The 20834-nt window shown below is 44.5% G+C and overlaps 1 protein-coding gene across 1 annotated transcript in view; it reads right to left on the minus strand.

Moving 5' to 3' along the window:
• bcas3 (BCAS3 microtubule associated cell migration factor) overlaps positions 1–20834 on the minus strand; it is a 299931-nt gene that overhangs the window by 226972 nt on the left and 52125 nt on the right. The window contains exons 14-15 of the mRNA XM_070828991.1: positions 16167–16300; positions 11314–11638 (exon numbers count right to left, since the gene is read on the minus strand). Of these exons, the coding sequence (XP_070685092.1) occupies positions 11314–11638; positions 16167–16300 (459 nt within the window). The remainder of the gene's footprint in view (positions 1–11313; positions 11639–16166; positions 16301–20834) is intronic.

Consider the following 20834-nt stretch of genomic DNA (forward strand, 5'->3'; position numbering starts at 1 on the left):
CTTTACTTTCCCTTTGACTCAGTCAGTTCTTCATTTTGTGGCCTAAACATTGGCAGCTTGAAAAATGTGAGATTAAAAATGTTCTTTTTCTTTTTCCTTTTCTTATGTAGGTGAAGACAGAATTGTCTGAACACCTCCACAGATAATGTTCACTGGACGATAAAGGATATTAGTCTTTAACAAACAATTTAAAACACATTATTTTAAATCTACACTCACTGTAAATAGAAGTGTAAAATTAAAGCGAAGGACTAATTTAAGTGGTTTATTTATTGTAGCGCAGGAGACCAGAGAGCATCACCACAGGGACGAGGACAAAGAAGAAAAGGAGCAACAGGCCAAACACTGGCACCTTTCATCGGAATTTTCTCCTGCCGCAACACAGCACAAAACATTAATTGCTTAGTGCCTGAAAAAAATATTGTCTGCAAACCAGGTGACGTTTTGTTTTAAAATGTCACTCAGAAATGAGACCTTCAGCAGGATGTGATCACAAACAGATCACAGTTCCTAATGCTAAACAAGAAAAAGTCTCCCGAGCAGACCTCCCTGCTCGGAGAGGCGACCGGCTGCATCCGTCCCTCCGTCTGCCTCTAAATGCTTCTCCTTTTAGAAGCCTGTGGTCCGAGGGAGAGGAAACAACACAAGAGGAGACAGCGGGGAGATAATGAGACGTCTGCGCTGCTGTCACAGCCGTCCTCCGCTGTCTTCATGAGCAGCTGGATGAAAATGATCAGCTCAAACTGAAACGTTCCACATTTCCTTCACGGTCATAATACTATAATGGTCATTTGGCTGCAGTTGTTCCAGAGTTCAGTCCCCTGTTTTCTTCAGTGAGGTTGGTATTTTGCCAGTTATTTTGTCTGCATTAATAATCAAACATCCCGCCCGTCCTTCTGTGCTGCACAGTGCATTCAGAAGCACACACACACACACACGCCGTAAACTGTAGATCTAACTGGCCATTTAAAAATGACCCTGATCTAATGCTGATCGATTGACGCTACACTTGTGTTCGGCTGTGACAGAAGCTCTGTTTGAAGAGCGGGTACCAACCGCACGGCTGCTTTGATCCCAATTCAGCCGGCAGAGTTCTGACAGCATCCCGGTCTGAATAAATGCCGTGTCAAACACACTTAGACAGGACACACGTAGACTCAAAGGATGAGGCGTCCTTTCAGAATCACAGATTATTTGGTTTTACGTTTTGGAAAATGTAGATGTTTTAGGGTAGTGATGCACGTCATGTTCAACATCACACATCACACTCATCCCCGAATTAGTTCACGTCACAAAAACAATTCTTCTTGTAGTTCAGATGATTGTTGTGTTTGTATTTCATGCTGCTGTAATAGTATTTCACAGACACACTGCTGAAAAACACCGGTATTTATGCCCAAGTACTGCTTTTATACATTACATGCTGCAGCCGTACAAGTGAGGAGTGCAGTGTAAATGTGTAATAGAGGGTGCTATTTGAATTACATTTGGTATATATATAATGTGTACTGTAACAAACCAAGTTAAATAAGGACCTGTTTAGCCCTAACGCTGTGTAAGACAAACACTTCCAAAGGCTTTAAGCTCCTGGGACACACAAAATAGACGAGAAATGAGAGGAAAAACAAAGAAATGTATAAAGAGGATCCGCACACGGCAGCAGAACAAAGAGGCGAGAGGTAAAGCCTATTGACTCGGTGACAATAGAAGGCTTTGGCTTTTCAGAGGGTGCACTTTTCACATGGTAGGAAATAAGCTGGAAGCCACAAGTGCCGTCTGTGTGTAATGGCAAGCCAGCTTTATTTCTTTATCTCTACCTTCCAATTTTGCAAATCAAATAATGATGAGTGCAGCGGCGAGCACCCAGTGATAAGAGGGTTTAGTGGTTGTGGAGATTGAGTTATTAGAGTTCGTATAAAAAGGACAGAGGTCTCTGGCGGAGCCCGAACGCCGGCCAAGATACATATTCCTCGCACTGTGTATTTTTGGTCGCTTTAAAAGCCCTTAAAGTACAGGGGAAGGCTAATTTTCAGGGTAAACAGCTTGTTCGATTGCTGTGTGGTTTTGCGCTGAGCTCTCCGTTTATTGACTCAAGCCGAGCTGGGCTCTGGCTCCTCTGCCGACCACAGGGAGAAGCCTGCCGACGGAGCCTGAAACAAATACAAGCCGCTAACACTGGCTTACCTTTGATGGCACACAACTGTTAAATCAAATGTGCTGGGTTATGTACAAAGTCTAATCCTCTTGACTGTATGACAGTTTGAGGGAAAAATGCTTTTAAAAGAACATCCGCTATTTTTGTCATTTTCTATTTCCTGCTGACTTGTAACTTCTAGATTAAATTAATAGGATGTATACAATAGAGTTGAATGTGTGTCCAATGAAATATATGAATTATTAGAACAAACACTTGTCAGGAAAAAAAATCTTAATCTTTTTTTTTTTACAGCAGTTTAAACGTGTAAAATGTCACATTTAAGGAAACTTCACTTCCTTCACCGGCTTCTAGAGACAATAACAGAAAAAGGAGAAAATGCCAAAAAGATAAACAGAAAAGAGACCACAGCTGAGAGGCCTCTACATTCAGCAGAAAAGTGTTCAGACTGCCTCTTTAAAAACTCCAAAGGCGGGCTGCAAGTTGTTTTAGCTGGAGGAAGTGACCGTTCATTAAAAAAGACATTTCCCCGCTCTTTGTCTGTTGTTAGATTTGTATCAAGGCAAAACCCTCGCAGCACAACTCAGGCTTCACAAGTCCTTTTCTCTGTGTGTGTGTGTGTGTGTGTGTGTGTGTGTGTGTGTGTGTGTGTGTGTGTGTGTGCAGCCTGGCCGCTCTGCTCCTCCCTCTCCAACCTGCTGGCAACCCTGACCACACAGCGCCACACGGAGGACAACTGCGGTACTAAGACACAGGCTTTCATGTAGATCCATGACTGTGGGTAATACTAGTACAAGACTTCACGGCCTGCTACTCATATACTCCCCCTGCTTTATTAATAATTTCCATAACAGTGTTTTTTTACCCCAGTTACGCTAAAAACCACCCGATGATCTGAAGGAGTAACTAAATAATTCAGTATATTTTCACATATTCCAGTGACAAATGTATTGGCCCTTTATATTCTCAGATTTTCCCTAAATTCTTGGACTGTTCTTGTATATTTGCAGACACAGAAGCACGACACACACGTTCACAAACAAAGCAAAGGAGGCAACGCTGCTGCTGGTGAAAAGGTCTGTGAACTACACGTCAGGTTGGTGGCCGGCGTAGATGTGTGAGTTTCTGTGCGTGCACAGAAGCATGTGAGCGGCAGGACGAGGTCAAAGAGAGGGAGGCGCCGACACCGTCAGTCCCTCTGTAAGTATCATCTCTCCTGGACGACACTGAGGCCAACGTGTAAATAACTCTAAACTCCACAGACGACATGTTTCATTTTGACTGAAAACCTGAAAATATCTATTTCGTAAAATGGAGATGTGATTATTGAAGTATGAGCAGAAACAGAGTTCATTGCCACAATCAGACACTTGAATATTTATTCCCCAGTTTGACTGAAGCTATAATAACGTCTGATGGATGTTTTGAGACTTAATGTGTCACTCTAATATCATTTATACTATGGCAACTACTCCTTTAATTCATCTAATTGTAATAGACGTTTACTGTAACAACAGTTTTTTTTGTTTCCTTTTTCCCTCAATTCATTTTTATTTCTGTACTTTGATTTTTTGACTCATTAGACTCTCAGTTTGTTTTGTTGTCTTCTCTACACCTGCAAAGGTGTAGGTCTGTGTCCTTCCTTTTGTAAAATACTGAAGCACACAACAACACCACAGGAGCTTCAGTAACAAACGCTCCTGACGATCGTGTATCTGCTTGTATTTGCGGTAATAGGAAATGTTACTAATGCTTTAGGGAAGTAGCTGTTCTGGAGCTGTGGATCAAAACACATGATCTTCCTCAGGAGATGGAGCCAATGTGACCAAAAGTCCTTAAAGTGCTGAAGAAAGAATGAAAGTTTGAACATCTGCTGAGGAAGATCATGTAATATGAGCCAAAGCTCCAGAACAGCTACCAAACGGATGCTGCTGTCAGCTGCTGCCTCCAAAAAGATCCCGGTTTGATTCTTTGATTTTACAGGACATTTACTAGACTTTTTGGATATCGGTCACTCCTATACCAGGACCATGTGGAGGCCTCCCAGGCGAGGCCAGTAGCCCCGTGACAGCGACTACAACAAGAGGTAGAAGTAAGGAAAGAGAAGGAGAAAGAGCAGGGTTTAAATTAAAAAACATGGCAAACATGTGGGCCTGTGGTGGCTTTACGAACGCTGGTTAGCTCATTCGGCTGGACACTGATCCAAGGCAGGCAGCTCATCATGATGACTGAACTCTGGACGAGTGCTCTGTCTCACTGCTTCACGCTGTTTACACGGCTCAGAGAGCAACATGCTAACCTGCTCTGTTGAATCCATCTGCTATCTGAGTGAAACAGGGATTTCGACATCTCTGACTGTACTCTGTAACTGTTTAACTTACATTAACTATACTGTCAAAAACAGGGTCACGCCGAGGTCTCCAACATACGTGTCACACACCAGCAGCTATGAGGTAATGTTTCCTTGGCATCGTCCTCCGCAGAGCGTTGGTGTTTTTCACCACAGGACGATGACTGACGAAGGGGAGCGCTGGGGGAGGAGGGAGGCGAGATAAAACAAAAGTCCAAACCCAAATAAGCAAGCCGTCAGCCTCTAATAGCAGAAAGGAAGTGTCCCTTTATCAACAAGTGAATTAACAGTTTCCCGTCACACCTTGTTTTTCGCCTCCCCCTTTCTCTCTGAACCAGAGCCAGGGCCCAGATGGCCCACTGATCGGACCACCAGGGATTCTGCTCAGTGAGGAAACAAATCTGTTGCACTGACTAATAGCCTTGTGTTGATGTTTTATGGTTGGGAAGTGAATGACCAGCGCTGTGTATACACACGAAAGGCACCCATGCATAGTAAAAAATGCACAACAAGTCATAACTGTGATGAGAGTGTTGCAGGAAGAGGGAAAGCAGAGACAGTTAACACGCTGAGAGTGAAAAAACTAGGTGGAAAAACCTAATCAGTAGATAAAAGCCTGATCTCCATCTACGGCACTAGAGAGCAAAGCACAGCCCTTCACCAAGAAACATGAAAGCAGATCAAATGAAAAAAAGAATCAAAGATGGTTTTTAGATTATTATGATCAAGTTGTTTTTGGAGCGCTGAGAAGCTGTTTGCACTGCACCCTGCTGTATTATACAGTACTGTGGCTGGATCTGAAAAACATCTGAATAATAAAACTCTACAGTGGCTGCCATATGCCGGGTATAGCCTCACTAACCTCTGCCCTGTGCACAGAAACTGTACTTACTAATCAAGCCTCGTATGCGCTGGGCCGCAGACAAACCGCGCTTTACAGCGTGGGACGGCCACATTATGGGTCATCACCTCAAATGACAATACATTGATCACACGGAGGGAGGAAAGGCTTTGGGGGGGAAAAAAGGGGGGTGAGAGAGAGAAAATGTACTGTATACATGGACGTAAATAGCCATTCCAGATTTTAACAGTGACAAGAAGACGGCCAATTGCAGCCTCTATTTTTAGGTGTGCTGGCGGCCTGGCAGCTTTGAGAAGGATGTGTACTTTTCTACAGTTCCTTCCCAAAAATCAACGCTGTCCTCACTGGCGACAATCACAGAGCAGCTGTTGTGGCTAGGTGGCCCGGCCCCGGCTGGCCTCACCCTGCTGCTTTCTGCCAGCCTAAGAAAACCGCCTTCACTGCCCAAAATTCACACCCAGTGTGCAAAAACAGGCGGAAGGCAGACACAAAAGCCAGTGTGACTCAATGTGTTTGCATCCGGTGAAAACTGAGCAAATTATGGAGTTTTTATCAATGCTGGTGGCAGCAGGAGTGGTGGAGGGGGCTGGATTTCTAAATTTACATGTGGCAGGATGCCTAGGAGCCAATTTATCTTCAAAATAACAGACACACAGAGACCTACATGACCTTGCCCCACAGAGATCTCACTGGTGAGCTGATAATGACCAACTGTGATAAACATTCTTTGCTACTTTTGCACCATATAAATTATACGCTTGCTCTTGAGGGTGACGATCATCTTGTTTTGGTGCAGGAGCTTGTCTGACAAGTCTAATTTATCACCGACTTAACTCAACACCCAGAGAAGCCCCAAAAATGCACTGTACAGTATATGAACTCACACAGTGCATACTCTGGAGAGGACTCTGACCAAACTACTGTTTTGTTTTGTTGATATATTCATTTTGCTTTCAAGCGTGACTTCAAGATAAATGTTCCTGATATTTTCAAAATAAGATTTTTCTAATCGTGCTGATGAAAAATCAAGTTGAGGGTCATTGATTTGTACTCCATTACATTTATTTAGCTGACGCTTTTATCCAAAGCGACTTAATAAGTGCAATCAGCCATGTGGATACAACTGAAAAATTCAGTGCGAATGCAAGATTCATGCCAGAACATCGACTTCATCAGATATGCTGAATTGCTTTGATGCTCAATGCTACATAGAAACAATAAGAGATCGAGAGTTTCCCGTTCATGGTGCAGTATGAACAGAAGAGTATCTGCTGTCCCGATCTTGTTCCACCAGCTAGGACAACAAACGGAGGTGATTTAGTCGACCAGGGGGGGGTCCTCCCTACAATGGAGGAGAGGCAAGCAGATTGGCAGTAGCAGAGTGTAGGAGACGGGCTGGGGTGTCCTGGATGTAGGATGGACCTGAGCCATTTGCAGCATGACAGGCGAGCAGCAGTGAATTGAATCAGATCTGGACATCCACCAGGAGCCAGCACAGGCTGCAGAGGAACCTGGGTAGACTGAAGATCAGCCAGGCGGCTGCACTCTGAGATGACCTGCAGAAGTCTGATGGCACATGCAGACACACCAGCCAGCAGGGAGTTGACAAGAGATGATAAGAGCCTGGACCAGAGCCTGGACCAGAGCCTGGACCAGAGCCTGGACCAGAGCCTGGACCAGAGCCTGGACCAGAGCCTGGACCAGAGCCTGGACCTGTATGGTGTGGCTATAGTGAAAACTGCGAGAAAGGCTCGTAGAGTTGAACCAATAAACTGTCCAGGCCGATACGTCGGCCAGCATTAGCTCGCTGCAGATACATCGCTGTACATACAAGCAGATAAATGACACAAAGCTGAAGAATAGAGATGCTCAAGATATGTTTTCAACATGGTCACCACAGAGGGCCAAGTTTGTGGTGCCCAGTACATTTCCTGGACATAATTGGTGAAAAAACAAAAATTAGGGAACCCTACCAAATGATTTTTTTTTAAATATCACTATCTGTATCAGCCTCAAAAAACTCTTCACCGGTCGGTTTGTAGAGACTCGCTGTCCCACAAGTGAATGAACTGTCAGACAGAACAGAGGTGCCAAACAGGTCGACGAAGATATCGGATGCTTTAGGAGGCTCAGAGGGTGAGAAGTGAAAATCTGAATCAATGCATAATTCTGAATCCATCTGTGTTTTTTGTCCTTAAACCTCAATATGTAAGCTAATAGAACCAAAGGAAACGCATTTCATTTTCATCACTGTGTTATTTAAGTTAAATGTTTCTGTAACAAACCCTAAAACTGCTCACCTCTACAGTATGCTTGGGAGGGACTGTGGCCAGCATTACATCACTTATTTCTGATGTCAGTTCATACACGGCACATATTTCACATCAAACTGAAAAGCACGTATGCGCTGTGTGTGTTTAGAAAGGGGTGCCATGCTTTAAACAGGTCTCTGAGCCACGTCTCAACATTATTCTGCTTGTTTGCAGGATTATTTGCAGTGAGGTTTAAAAGGCGCAGGCACTTCCAGAGAAAGGTCTGATGTGCACACAAACATCACCTTAAAAAGAAGGCCCATGTAGGACAGTGAACTTAAAAAGTGGCAGACACCACTGTAGGAATGAGGCGAACACTAAGCACACAGAGCGATCGACTCGGAGCTCACACAGTCAGTCAGTTTTTCTGTTTTAATCAGAGAGTGAGCTGGTGTGGCGTGGTATGTATTAACACCTTGATAAAACTGGTGTGAAACCTGACTTCAATTTCCTGTGGACTATTTTATACACTGTTAAATATTAGTTATTTCCTCCTGAAGTTGAGCAAACTCGCAGTGTCACTGCAAGCTTTGACTCCGACCTGCTCCTTTTTTGTACTTTACCATAAAACTATGAGCAGTTTATCTTCTTCAGATGTACACACACACACAGCTAGGTATCACTGTGAGGACTAATTGTTGACAGGTGGCCCTAATGCTCTCCTTTGAAACAAAAGTGTGATTTACGACCACGCTCCCCGAGAGCCCGGCTTTCAGCACTGCTACTACAAACTTATCTTTCTCTCCCTCTGCGCGTCGCTCCACCTCCTTTATTCCCCCTGTTCTATCTCTCCTTCATTTTTCTCAATTGCACCTCATTACTTTGCTCACTCACTTTCACCTCCTAGCCCACTTTGATGTGTCTGTCCCTCTCTGTCTCTCATCGCAGCCGAGCGGTGACTCTCCAAAGTCAGACATCCTTTTAATGTTTGATGGCCTGTTTTTCACAGTGGAGGAATGTGTGTGTGTGTGTGTGTGTGTGTGTGTTTGTATGGAGGGTTACAGAGGGGTCTGGGTCTAGACAAGGAAGACAGGAAGGAGAGAGGAAGCAAGGGCGCCGTCCTTCATGACACTGTGTGTATGTGTGCTGGGGGTCAGCGCGAGTTCTGGACCAGGCAGATAACATTATGAAGTGACCCTGACCACATGGTCCAGCATCTTCTGTCACCTCCTCTGGCCCTCATGAGGACTCACAGGATGCTTTAAAAGAACAGACTCTGGGAACAGCTTAGACGTAAACATACATTGCGGCCATGAAATGCACTTGTAAGGGATGATTGATACGGATTACGTTCCACACATTGATATATATTGTGATGCTGATGATGCTCTTTATCACATACTTTGTCAGATTAATGCAAAAGTCCTGTAAATTCAATACAATGTTCAGGCAGTCCTGCTCAGTGGTCAGCACCACTGCCCACACTGGCCTACAACAGCTTCAGATGTTAAAGAGATACTGCAGGTAATTTGCTTTGCTGTCAGTATAACCTAATCTGACCAGAGGTCTTCACAGGTCCACAACGCACACGTTCACTTCTTTCCAAAAGAAGAGGAGAGACATGATGAAAAAATGGGTCCATTGGGCCAAACAGATGCAGCAGCAGCATGATGTGCTGCCAGTTAAAAGGAGCGTCTGCATCACGGCCCGGTTTTGCTCCATCCTCAGAGCACTTGTAAAACCCACCAGGAGTGCTCCAGAAGCGTGTCAGGCCCTGGATGATGAGTCCAGATTTTGTTGATTTGATCATTTCCATGCTTCTAATGTGTCCAAACAAGCAGGTGGTGGAATATGTATGATTGAAAGGCTGCACGGGGGCTTTTATTTTGAAAACTGACTAGATTCTCTTTGCCGTTTGTTAGTCTGACTTCCTGTCTGCCTCATCTGCTCTGTGCTGGTTGACGCAGTTGAAAATAGAACTGGCGCGTAACTTTAGCGGAGCGCTCTTGGTGGGTTTTAAAGCACTGACTACAGTGGGTGTGATCAGCTCCAGCAGCAGTGTCACAGCCAGAACAAGGCACAGACGCCCCTGGTGGGTTTTAGCCTTTGGAAAGAGCGACGGTGTGTCATTTTTCCTGCACTGTATAGTTTACACTCCTCTGATCATTATGACGGACCACACGACCACTCCTGTTGGGTACTGGACCCAAAGACATGCTGCAATAGGACGGACCCTAAACATCTCCACTGAACTAAATATTAAACCAGTAACTGAGACTCATGTTCTCAGACAATATCAGCATATCGTTAAGTAATTCAGTCAGACCTTCTCACAGCTCAGTTTGAAGTTGTAATAAACCAAAATTCAAAAACCTGAATGCCTGAGTTGGGTTAATCCTGTTAAACAAACCCAGTATTACCATAAAGCAGTCCTCCTCTAACTTTTCCATGTTGCTCACAGGGGTCTAATAAAGAAGAGGTACAGCACTGAGTTCATGTCCAACAAGAGGTGTTGACAGGATGAGAACTGTGATAGAAACCGTGTAACAAAGTCTGACTCGTTTCTATCTGCAGCATAGTGCTGATAGTAAACACAGGGAGCAGATCCTGTAATTTATTCGACAGCTTCCTCCATGACCCAGATGTTACACTTTTAATTCCTTAAAGAGGTTAGTTCATCCTGATTCCTTCCAATATTTTGGGAGATTAAAGATCTGGTTTCCATTCCAGTAAGCTGCAAACCACCTGATGCAATGAACAAATAGAAAGGCGTCATAAAACAAACAGTCATTTGGTTCTCTGAAGTGTTTATCAATTGTTTGCCTGGCTGCAGTACACCTATTAAAGCGTGGGGATATTCCTGGAAACCCATGAATGATGAGAACTGTGATATTTTACACTGGGTAACACCTCTGGGGTCAAGCAGTGCAGCTGACACAAAGTGTGTGTTTATCAGTGTGTATCTGTGTCAGCTGGGGACACACACTGACACGGTGTGAGCAGCCCGCACTGCTGTTGGACAAACAGAGCAGACAGATCAGAATCCCTGGAAAAGAGCTACGGAGATGACCGATCACTGGAAACACAACCATATGCACACACACACACACACACACACACACACACACACACACACACACACCCACGCAACACACACAACACACGCACGCAACACACACATGCACTGGACAAACTCTAGGCTGAACTAATACTGAACAGACTTATATCATAATAAAAGGTATAAGTGTTAAAACCCTGCACCCTGACATTAATAAACTTCAATGAATGCTCTGAACATCACCGTGTGGCAACTTGTTGACTTGTTTTCAGTTTTTGTTAAACATTTTACCGACTAACTGATCTACCTGGCACATGTAAGAGCCAGACTCTAGGAATAAAGTCATGGTCAGCTGCAGCCCCACAGATGCATTTTCATTATTTTGTTGCAATCTAGAGTGTCCATTTTTTAGATTATTAATCTATATCTAGGATTTTAAAAAACATGTTGTAGCCAAAAGCATGAATGTAATTAGTCTACATGTGCAGCTTCAGTGTAAGGTTGTGATATTATTAATTCTTAACATCCCATAATACGACCCTGTGAACTGTGGATGGTGTCCTGCATGCTGCCGCCCACCACCTGCCGCAATCCTGGATGGGCAGCAACATCACCTGCCCCCCCCTAACTCCTCACCGTGCAGTGGAGACCCCGAGGGGCTGCTGGACAGGCCAGGTATGGGGCTACAGCGGCCCCCGATGCCTCCTCCTCCTCCACCCAGGATGCAGCCGCCCCCTCCTGCTCCTCCTCCCAGTGCAGCCGCCCTGTTCAGCTCCTGTTCGATCTCCTCCAGGCCGGCGCTCTTTTGGAAGCGAGACATCCTGTTGACCACCCGCGGGGACATGTGCGTGCGGGCACAAGGCGCACCGCCATATGGGTTGACGGGAAATACGTGGGTGGTGCCTCGGAGGGTGCTGATGGCTACCCAGCGACTGTCCTGGCTGAAACACATGTCCTGGACCTGGACAGAGACAGAGGGCAGGGGACAGATGAGGGATGAGATGGCTTCACTTTGCTCATGACTGACTCCTGAACAGCTCCAACAAACAGCCTCTCACCTCATTCCACTAACTTTGGCAGGTTTCAGAATAATTATTTCAATCCTACCATTTCTGTATTATGAAAGACGCATTTTTATGTTTAAGTAATGAAACAGAAGCTGTGACTTGAGCCTGTAACCAAACAGTTCATATAAATGAAATGATTCTGAACTCTGTGGTTCTGCTCCGCCTCTCCACGTCTGAAAAACCCCACTGATGTCTCATGTCTTTATCCAACAGCAAAAGTTATCTAAATGGCCCTTAAATCCTGAAACCAAAGTGAAGTGAAGTTAACCAAATTAAACATGGGGTTTGGAGCTTGGCCTTCAGAAACACTCACACAAGGTCAGTCAGCAGGTAACATTTGTGTCGTGTCAGAGGACTGAACTAATGAATGAAGGTATCCACACCGCACAGCTGAGGCTTGGAGAGGTGTGACTGTGTGTCTGCAGCAAAGCAGTAAACACAAAGGAAAAGAATTATCTACTGAAGATGAGGAGGGCATTTCATTCATATCCATTTATGTGTTAACGTTAGGTTGGACCAACATCATGACCACCTCCACCTGTTCTGCTCTGAGCTTCTGTCCCAGGATGATCGTGGAGCTCCAGGCTTCGAGCCGGCAGCATCATGAGCTGCCGATTACACACAGACTCCAGCAGCAGTTTGTGCTGTGCCATTTTTCTTAGTAAATCTGGTCGAGAGTACACTAACAAGAGGCTCGTTCCCAGTTACAGGAGGCTGAGAGCATTTTCAGGTTTTTATAGTTTTTCTTCTGTCCATCGATGTTTTTTTGTTAAATGACATTTCATGTAAAATGAGTGAAAATGTTTAAATTAGACATTTAGAAATGCAGAAATTGAAGAGCCTTCCTAGACATGCTCTTCCAAACTGTCAGATGTGTTCTGACTTGGAGTGACAGAAAGAGAGAGACATTGATAAGCTTTGTTAGTGCTGTTGTCAGTGTAGAAAGCAGTGAACAAACAAGCACAAGTGTTTGTGCTGATGATTCCGATGTGATTACACTATGTATGTGACTGCCATCTGTCCTGCAGTATACTTACAAACTGTCCTTGGACATCCACCTACTAACTCCCAGATCTCTGTTGCGGGTTGTTTTCAGCAGCTCTATCTGACTTCTGTGCGCTGCCATACTTCACACAAGTGAAATGAACTGGATGGATTTTTGAAAATAGGCCCAGTTCTTTCTGTATTATTTTATTCACCACTGACTATAGTGAAATATGCACAGTAGGAATAACTCTGCAGGAACATGAGCGTGACCAGGCTGAAGTGTTCACACAGATGAAGCTGTCAGAGGAGTTTGACAGAAGTGAGAGGATTCGACAGTAACTTTTAGCAAAGGCGACGATGTGATACCGTATGAGTTTGTATAATGACAAAGTAAATGACTAAAGCAAAAACAAAAGAGCTGATGGCATTCTGTGTTAGTAGTCCTCCTCAAACAGCGAGTGACTCTCCTGGAGCAGACGCTTCAGAAGATAGGATCTCCCTGAGCATGTCAGACATGCAGGAAACGAGACGGAAAGACTGCAAGAGACAATACAAGCAAAGGAGAGAGGGGGAGATAAAATAAAAGACCACAATGGAGTGACAAAGGGTGACAGATGGATGGGGTGAGGCGCTCATCCATCACTGGACATGCTATCAAAAATAGAGACTGGAAAAAGCAGCTGGGACTGGGAGAAATGGAAGGAAAAGGTCTAGAAGAAAGTTAGGCTCAGGAATGTCTAACTCTTTAGCCAGCGAGCAAGTCAGCCAATCAGAGAGCCAGCTGTGTACCTGCAGGCCTCTCTAATCTTTTGCCAGAGCAGACTAGGTAATTGTCCCCAGCAATGACAGTTAATGGGGCATCCTCTGCATACCAGACAGTTACTTTACTTCACAAAGATGAGTGAAAGAGGTCTGACCTCTGCTCGGGCTGATTAGGGATGACTTGGAGATGAGAAAGGGCTACTTTGTGTGTGTGTCGTAATTGGTCATAATAGGCCTGTCAGAGCTCCAACTGTAAATGGGCGCCTGGACTTCACTGTCAAATCCGTTTTATCAGGCGGAGGATTACCTGAAGGGCTGCTGCGATTGTGCAGCCACAGTGTGACAACCGTGCAGATATCAAACAGTTGTCAAATGTTATCTTAAAAAGGTGGAATGTAAATTCAGTCACATGCATTTGTCGGTGTGGAGGCTTCACATTCCAGAGAGCTCTCCCTCCTGTCCTTGTACACTTGATGAAATCCTTGGCAGTCAGAGAGATGCCAAGAAGACATGTTTAATGCTTCTTTTTTTTTTTAAATCAGTAAAAACTGTTCACGAGATTAGGCAGCTTTGTTCACCTGAGACGAACTCTGAGGGAATGACAAGAATGTGACAAAGATGGACAGAGGGATAGGACCACTAGAGAGGACACGAGGTGATACACGAGGAAGTGTGTCCATTAGAAAGAGAAAATAAAAAAGACATCAATGACACAAAGAAAACCAAATGGAGGTTTGTGGTTGACCACAGCTGTAATCGTTTGCTCCATGTTGTTTAACTAATATACCGGATTGCTAATATGAAATGCCTGGTATCAGACAGGAGCCATGCCTGTGTAACGTAGTGGACAATACTCATTGTGACTGGTCAAACAGCCGTTACTCGATATGCAACATGGAGATCAGTGCAGATACTGACCTTATTCAGCCGATCGGATATCAGCCGTGGACTTTTCGTGTGAACCAAATAAAGAGAATTTACCAAAACCTTGTGTGGATCTTTGAGGTCTAACACACATGTAAGAAGCATTTCCCTCCTCATTAAACATCTGTAAAGCTGATTTCTAATTATCTTAAGTCTTACATTGTTTACATCCATGTTTGCTAGCTGCCTTTCTTGGCACAGTGCTGCAGATCTTTGCACGATACCACCTGTGGTTACAGTCAGGTTTTAGTGCCGTGGCCCCCGGCCTCCAGTGAGTGAAGTAAACAGATTTGGCACAGCAGAATTTTCACATTTGTATGCATGGACGTGATTCTGCTGCTCAGCTGTCACAGCGACACTTTCCCTGAAGATTTTGTCAAACTCACATGTAAAAAGTTGGTTACAAAGCCAGTGATCTATATATGTGGATCACTGAATTCACTTGAACATATCTGGCTGAGGAAATCAGGTGTCTGTGTTCATCCACCCAGATCACAGAGACCAGGTTTATAATTTACACAGAGCTGAAGGAATCAGGTTCCTGCAGAGCAGCGGTCTGGTGAGGTGAGTGCATGTAGAGGCACTGAGAGGCTCAGCCCTCAAAACCCATATCACTGCAATCACAGCTGATGGGCTGCAAAGTTTAGCAGTAATGGAGTGCCACCCCTGTAACCTCAGTGGCGAGCGCGCTCCAGTTTGCCCCGTGGCTCCGCTCTCATCTACATTCTGGTCCTCCTTCAGCCCCTTACAGCTGTTATCAGCTGCAGGTCTGTTTACCTGGCCTCGGGTCACTGACAGCCAGCCGCATGTTTGGCCGCTGGAGACAGATAAGGCGTCTCTCCACCCACCTAACTGAAGACTTTATCACTCTCCACAGTGTCTGAGTGTGTGTGTGTGTGTGTGTGTGTGTGAGAGAGAGAGGGAGTGTGTACTGATAACCCCTGGCCCAAGCGCTAGGCTAAGGCCGGCTCTCAGTGTTTACAAGGGGCTGGATCAAAGCAGGCTCAGTGTGCAGCCGGTCAGCGGACCTGCCGTTTGGTCATACATTAACTACAGGCAGGCTGTGAGAATGTGTGTGTGTGGTAGTGTGTTTTCCTAGTCAATAATCCTGAACCGAACAAGGCCTGAAGTAGTTCTGTTGAGTAAGCACTTCCAACTTGCACTGAAAAGTCTCGGCTGAGAACACAGGGACATTCAAAGGTGCTACCAAACATCTGAACTATATATAGTTTTATAGAAATATCTGGACTTCATTCTATGATATCAGTATCTTAACTTGGGATTTCTGGAATCTAATTAATCTCCGTTTCCCTGCTCATCTCATTGGGTGTACAGATGCGTATGTGTCTGTGTGGGCACCTGTCCTGTCTCTGGGGGTTTGGACAGCCACCGGCGGGAAAGGCAAAAGATATCACAATGGGTCTCCAATGGCAAAGCTTTTAGATGTCACTTTTTAAATGTAGGTTTAATCGAGATGAATGATTGAAATGAATGAATGAAAGATTACATTTTTCAATGAATATTGGCATAAAAACACCAAATGAACCAGCTCTGATTAATATCATCTGCCACAGCTTATACGGAAGAGAAAATAAAGGTCAAAGTTAAAATTGCTTCCCTAACTGTCCACTGTACTACTTTAGCTCGATGATTGTAATGTGTGTGTGTGTGTGTGTGTGTGTGTGTGTGTGTGTGTGTGTGTGTGTGTGTGTGTGTGTGTGTGTGTGTGTGTGTGTGTGTGTCTCAGACCTTGGCCTCGGTTTCCCCACGATGCAGGGTATAGAGATGGTGAACGGCGCTCTGCGAGGATGCCCATGGGTGGGTGAGAATCTGGAAGACGTGAAAATCGTGGCCCAGAGTGTCGGCAGTCACCAGCAGCATTCCTACAATAAACACACGTCACAGTCATCGGCATTGGGAATCAGTCCCACAGCTGGCTTTAATATGAGCTGGTCATGATCACAACTGTTCCTGCTTATGCTGTCCACTGTGGTCTTTGTTTCATCGTGTTGTGAATTCTGAGCTGGATGTGCAGTTTGTGCGTTCTTCACTGATTAGATGATTCTGTATTGTATATTTGTTGGTAGTGCTTAATGCTCCCATGTCGCGTGCATATTGTCTGCATTAACGTTGTGATTCTTTTTGTTCCTCCTCAGCATGATGGCTTCCTATTTTAGTAAGTGTATTTTCATTTTGCTTACAGTGTGTATTTTTGTTAAGAGAGCATCAGGCCATGTTGCCGTTTGGCAAGTTCTCTACTCCGGTAGATTTAATATGCGGTGTCCCTAATAAATAAGCTGAACAAATGACAAATAAACTGCTCTAATAGGTAAGAGCTGCAATGACCACAGTCAGCAGACTGCGAAGTGTGTTCTCAGATCACAGAGAAGGTTGAAGTGGCATGCTCCTGCCTCGCATTATAGGAAATGTAGGACCAAGTACTTTCAGAACCTGAATTGTTCTGGAGACTAAAATTCAGGGGATTTCAGCCTACGATAATCCTGTGAGTGCCAACACGATCAGACAATCTACTGGAGCCATATTACACTTTGTAAAGACAGCTTTAGGTTTAGGCTATTTATTTTCTACCAATTGTTAGAAAATACTTAAAACCATACATGTCCATTTTAATGACAGCTTCCTTGCCTAGAAGCTAATGTGATGCACTGAAACCAAATCATTAAAGAATCATCAATCACTCACAAAAGTTGTACTTTTACACAATAGAAAATAGTGCGTGAAGGTTACTTAGTCAGTGTTAATGCTGCCCTCAGTCTTTTAATAGATTTTTGCCTAAAGTTTAGAGAAAACAAAACCCTCCACCTTTATAGTCCTCCCACCGTCCAAAGAAAGTCCAAGCTGCACCAGTGTGTTTAGCAGCTGCCACTGGTACACTGGTAAACTGATCCAAAGTCAGGCCAACCAAAATATTTTAACTATATTTCAATCCAGTGGCTCACACGAAGACAGCAAACACTACCCACTGTGCAGGACACATGCTAGACAGCACGAGAGAATCACTGTGCCTTTAAAACAAACAAACCAGCCCATTAAAACAAAGCCAGTTATCATTTGTCGTTGTCATAAAATGCTGCCTGCCCTCGCATGATAGCACGGTCTGGTTAAAGCAGGACTCGAGTCGTGTGCTCCCACAAGGACAGACAAGTTGATGAGTGTCTGTAAAAGAGAGAATCTATGTATTCACGCATACCCGTGTATGATCATGGCTGTGTGTGTGGGTGTGTGTGTGTGTGTGTGTGCGCACACCAAGATTCACTGAAACACTGAACCACAGCTCAGCACAAGTGTAACCCCCACTGACAGGCCCATTCATTTGGGCCCATTTTATTTGAAGCTCGTCAAACTCCAGAAAGTATAGGCCCTCACCATAAACAACATGCTCAACAAACCACACCAGAACAAACCCAGATCTAAACTGGCCCGGTTAGGAAAAACGCCGTACTGCTTTTCAAGTGTAACCCAAAACCCATCCCCAGAAGCCTTTTCAGATGTTACAAACAAACCCATAGATCGCACAGCAACTCCAAATGTTGGAAACGCATCACTGATACAGAGTGTAAGATTTGAATAAAATGTCCAAACCTCTGTCTTTTTGACGACTCCCAGACATAAATGATATTAAAGTAATTAGTAATTTTCCTCTAAGTTTTTCCCCATGGAATCTTTTATGTGGAGGCTGCAGTAGGTTTTAATTAGTGGCCAGGCTTTATTGGGTGGCATGTCAAATGTGAAAAGAGGAGGCTGGAATGGCATGAGATTAAAAGGATTCAGCAACACGTGCGAGGGAGATGGAAAACACTCCCTCTGTGGAAAAAAAAAAAGCCAAGTGTGCTACAAAATTTTGCACATTCATTCAGAGTTGAAAGGTTTCTTTTTTTAAGACTTGTGTATGACTGAGTGTCACAGTTATATTTAAAGATGATGAAGAGGTGGAATGAGGGAGGTACAGAGTGGATGAGCGATGGGGTCATGCAGATTATCAGAGGTGGAGGGAGGAAAGCAGAAGAGAAGCCAAGTGAAGTGTGCATTAAGACAGTGGTTAGCTATTCATGCTGTATCAGAGCGACCAGAAAGCCAGAGAGCTAAGGCCCAGGGCCTGTAAACTCTTGAAAACCCACGCCCCAAACGAGGTGCCAAGCCACAAGAAGCATTTGCGTCAACTGGGAATACAGAGAAAAAAGGGACGGGGCCCTTCTAATTATAGAGTCTGGAAACGGAAGCGCAGGGTGATTAGGAGTTGAGGCGCTGCGGTCTGTTTATCTGGGAGCTTCCTCTCGCTCTCGAACCCTCTCTCCCCCACACTCCACTCTTTCTTTCTTTCTTTCTTTCTTTCTTTCTTCCTCCTCTCTCTGTTTTGGTCGGGCCCCGCCCACCCGGTGGCTGGAGAGTCTGGCCCCTGGGTTTCTGACAGATGAGACTTGGCCGCTGAGTTCTGGCCAGCGCCGGCGTTTCTCTTCTGCTGATGGTAGAGTCTGGGCTCCAAAAAAGTAACAGCTCAGAAAGGCTGGAGAGCTTTGAGAGCGCGAGTGCCCGAGGACTGGGGGTTTTGTGGCCTTGTTGAAATACAGAGGCCTTCGCCGTGAGGCGTCAGTCGGTTAGCCCGCGGGAAGGCCAAATTAAAAAGTAGCTGAGCTGCTCTGCGGGTGAAAAGAGAGGGTTTTGGGGAAACCAGAGACTGGCCGGAGCAGGGTTTGACACGTCCTATTTATAACACCTCGTCCCAGAGGTTACAGTGTTATTTACGATGTTTTAGTACCAAAATCGCTGGCACACGCACGTAGACATGCGCTAAACTGGAAGGGATGACCTCTAATTTGCCATGTGTGCGAGACATGCGTCCGTATGGGACATAAGGGAAGTGATATAATCATTTCCATAAATATCTGCTTTTGCTTTCTCTTTTTTCCCCCCCAAAAAATCTTTTTGTTTTGTTTTGCTGCAGGCTTTACTGTCCCATTTCTGACCATCCAAACAGAAAACATCTGCTCAATCCCATTAATAGCGGGAGGATGTTTCATTTACAAAGTGGTCGGGCTAGCTTTATTCTTGACAAAGGCAGATGGGAGTGGAGGGGAGAGAGAGAGAGAGAGAGAGAGAGAGAGAGAGAGTAAGCAAAGAAAGAAGTGGAGAGAGCAACAAAGAGGGCGGTGATTTCCCTACTTGGCAACACAAAAGGCCACAACAAAACTAGTCCACTTTCTAATTAACAACACTAGGCTCAAAAAAAGCTTTGAAAATCGGGAAAATCTCAAATTATAACCATGTGGAAGGCATAAAGCTTACAAGATGGAGTACTTGGGGGACTCAGATAGCTTTACTGTTACCAGGATGCATAAACTTCAGAGCAAATGAGCCCAACGCACAAATGAAAGAGTATCCATCGTAAGACGAGGCTTTGTCTTCAGGGCTGCCAATTTGGGGGGAAGGACAGGACTCTTTGTGTGTCTGTACTTTGTGTACTCACACATATGCTGGGCATATACAGTACAGATTCACTCTGCATCCTGTATACACAGCTAACCAAAGTGTTAGTGTTGCTATGGGTACTTCGACCACCTACGAACCATTCCCGATCATTTATCTACCCACATGCCACCTTCCACCCGCCTCCACATCAATCCTTCGCTAGTCCACCTAGCCTACATCTACCGTTAAAAATGGTCAAAGTTTAAGCCTGACCTGTTGAATCAGTCAAAAAATGGTGAAGACTTTCCTTACCAGAGTGCCAAGAGTTTGGCCTTCAAACTATAAAACACTGACATGGTTACATAAGTAAAGTAATAGATTAATAGGTATGTGTTCTCTTCTTAACCAGCGCAAATGCGGCTACTGGCTTCAGTGCTAATTGAAGGAGGGAGGAGAGTGCCCTTCTAATCCTCTCACCGCCACTGCACCACACTAATATACAAGCAGTTTTATTTCCACTGGGCAGCAGGGTAGGCATTAGGGTTAGTCAGATGCTAACCAGCCAAAGTCAACCACCTCTAATATAACAGAGAGGCTGCAATCTGACTAATTACACATTTATTTCACAAATCACCAACACAAACTGGTTTCATTTTTAGCTGACAATTTAACTGGAGCCTCCTCAAGTTTGAATGTTACTATATTCATGGTTTCTAATTAAAAGTTGTAGTGTTATTTAGTCTAAATGTAGTGTCAGAGACTTTCCCAGACGAGCGAGAGCCTGACTAACATCTGCTATAGTGTCAGATACTAGTACAGATATAATAGAATTTAAAAAACTCTGGTTTATAAAAATCTGATCTTTAAATAACAGATCCCAAAAAGGATAATCCTGGTTTAGAGCAACTTTTCTTACATTTACACCACTTTCTTGCACTCACCAAAGGACCTGCTCAAATTTGAAAACACAGCGATCAAAAACATGAGCGG

Source organism: Pempheris klunzingeri, chromosome 4, assembly GCF_042242105.1.
Source record: "Pempheris klunzingeri isolate RE-2024b chromosome 4, fPemKlu1.hap1, whole genome shotgun sequence".
Taxonomy (NCBI): Eukaryota; Metazoa; Chordata; class Actinopteri; order Acropomatiformes; family Pempheridae; genus Pempheris; species Pempheris klunzingeri.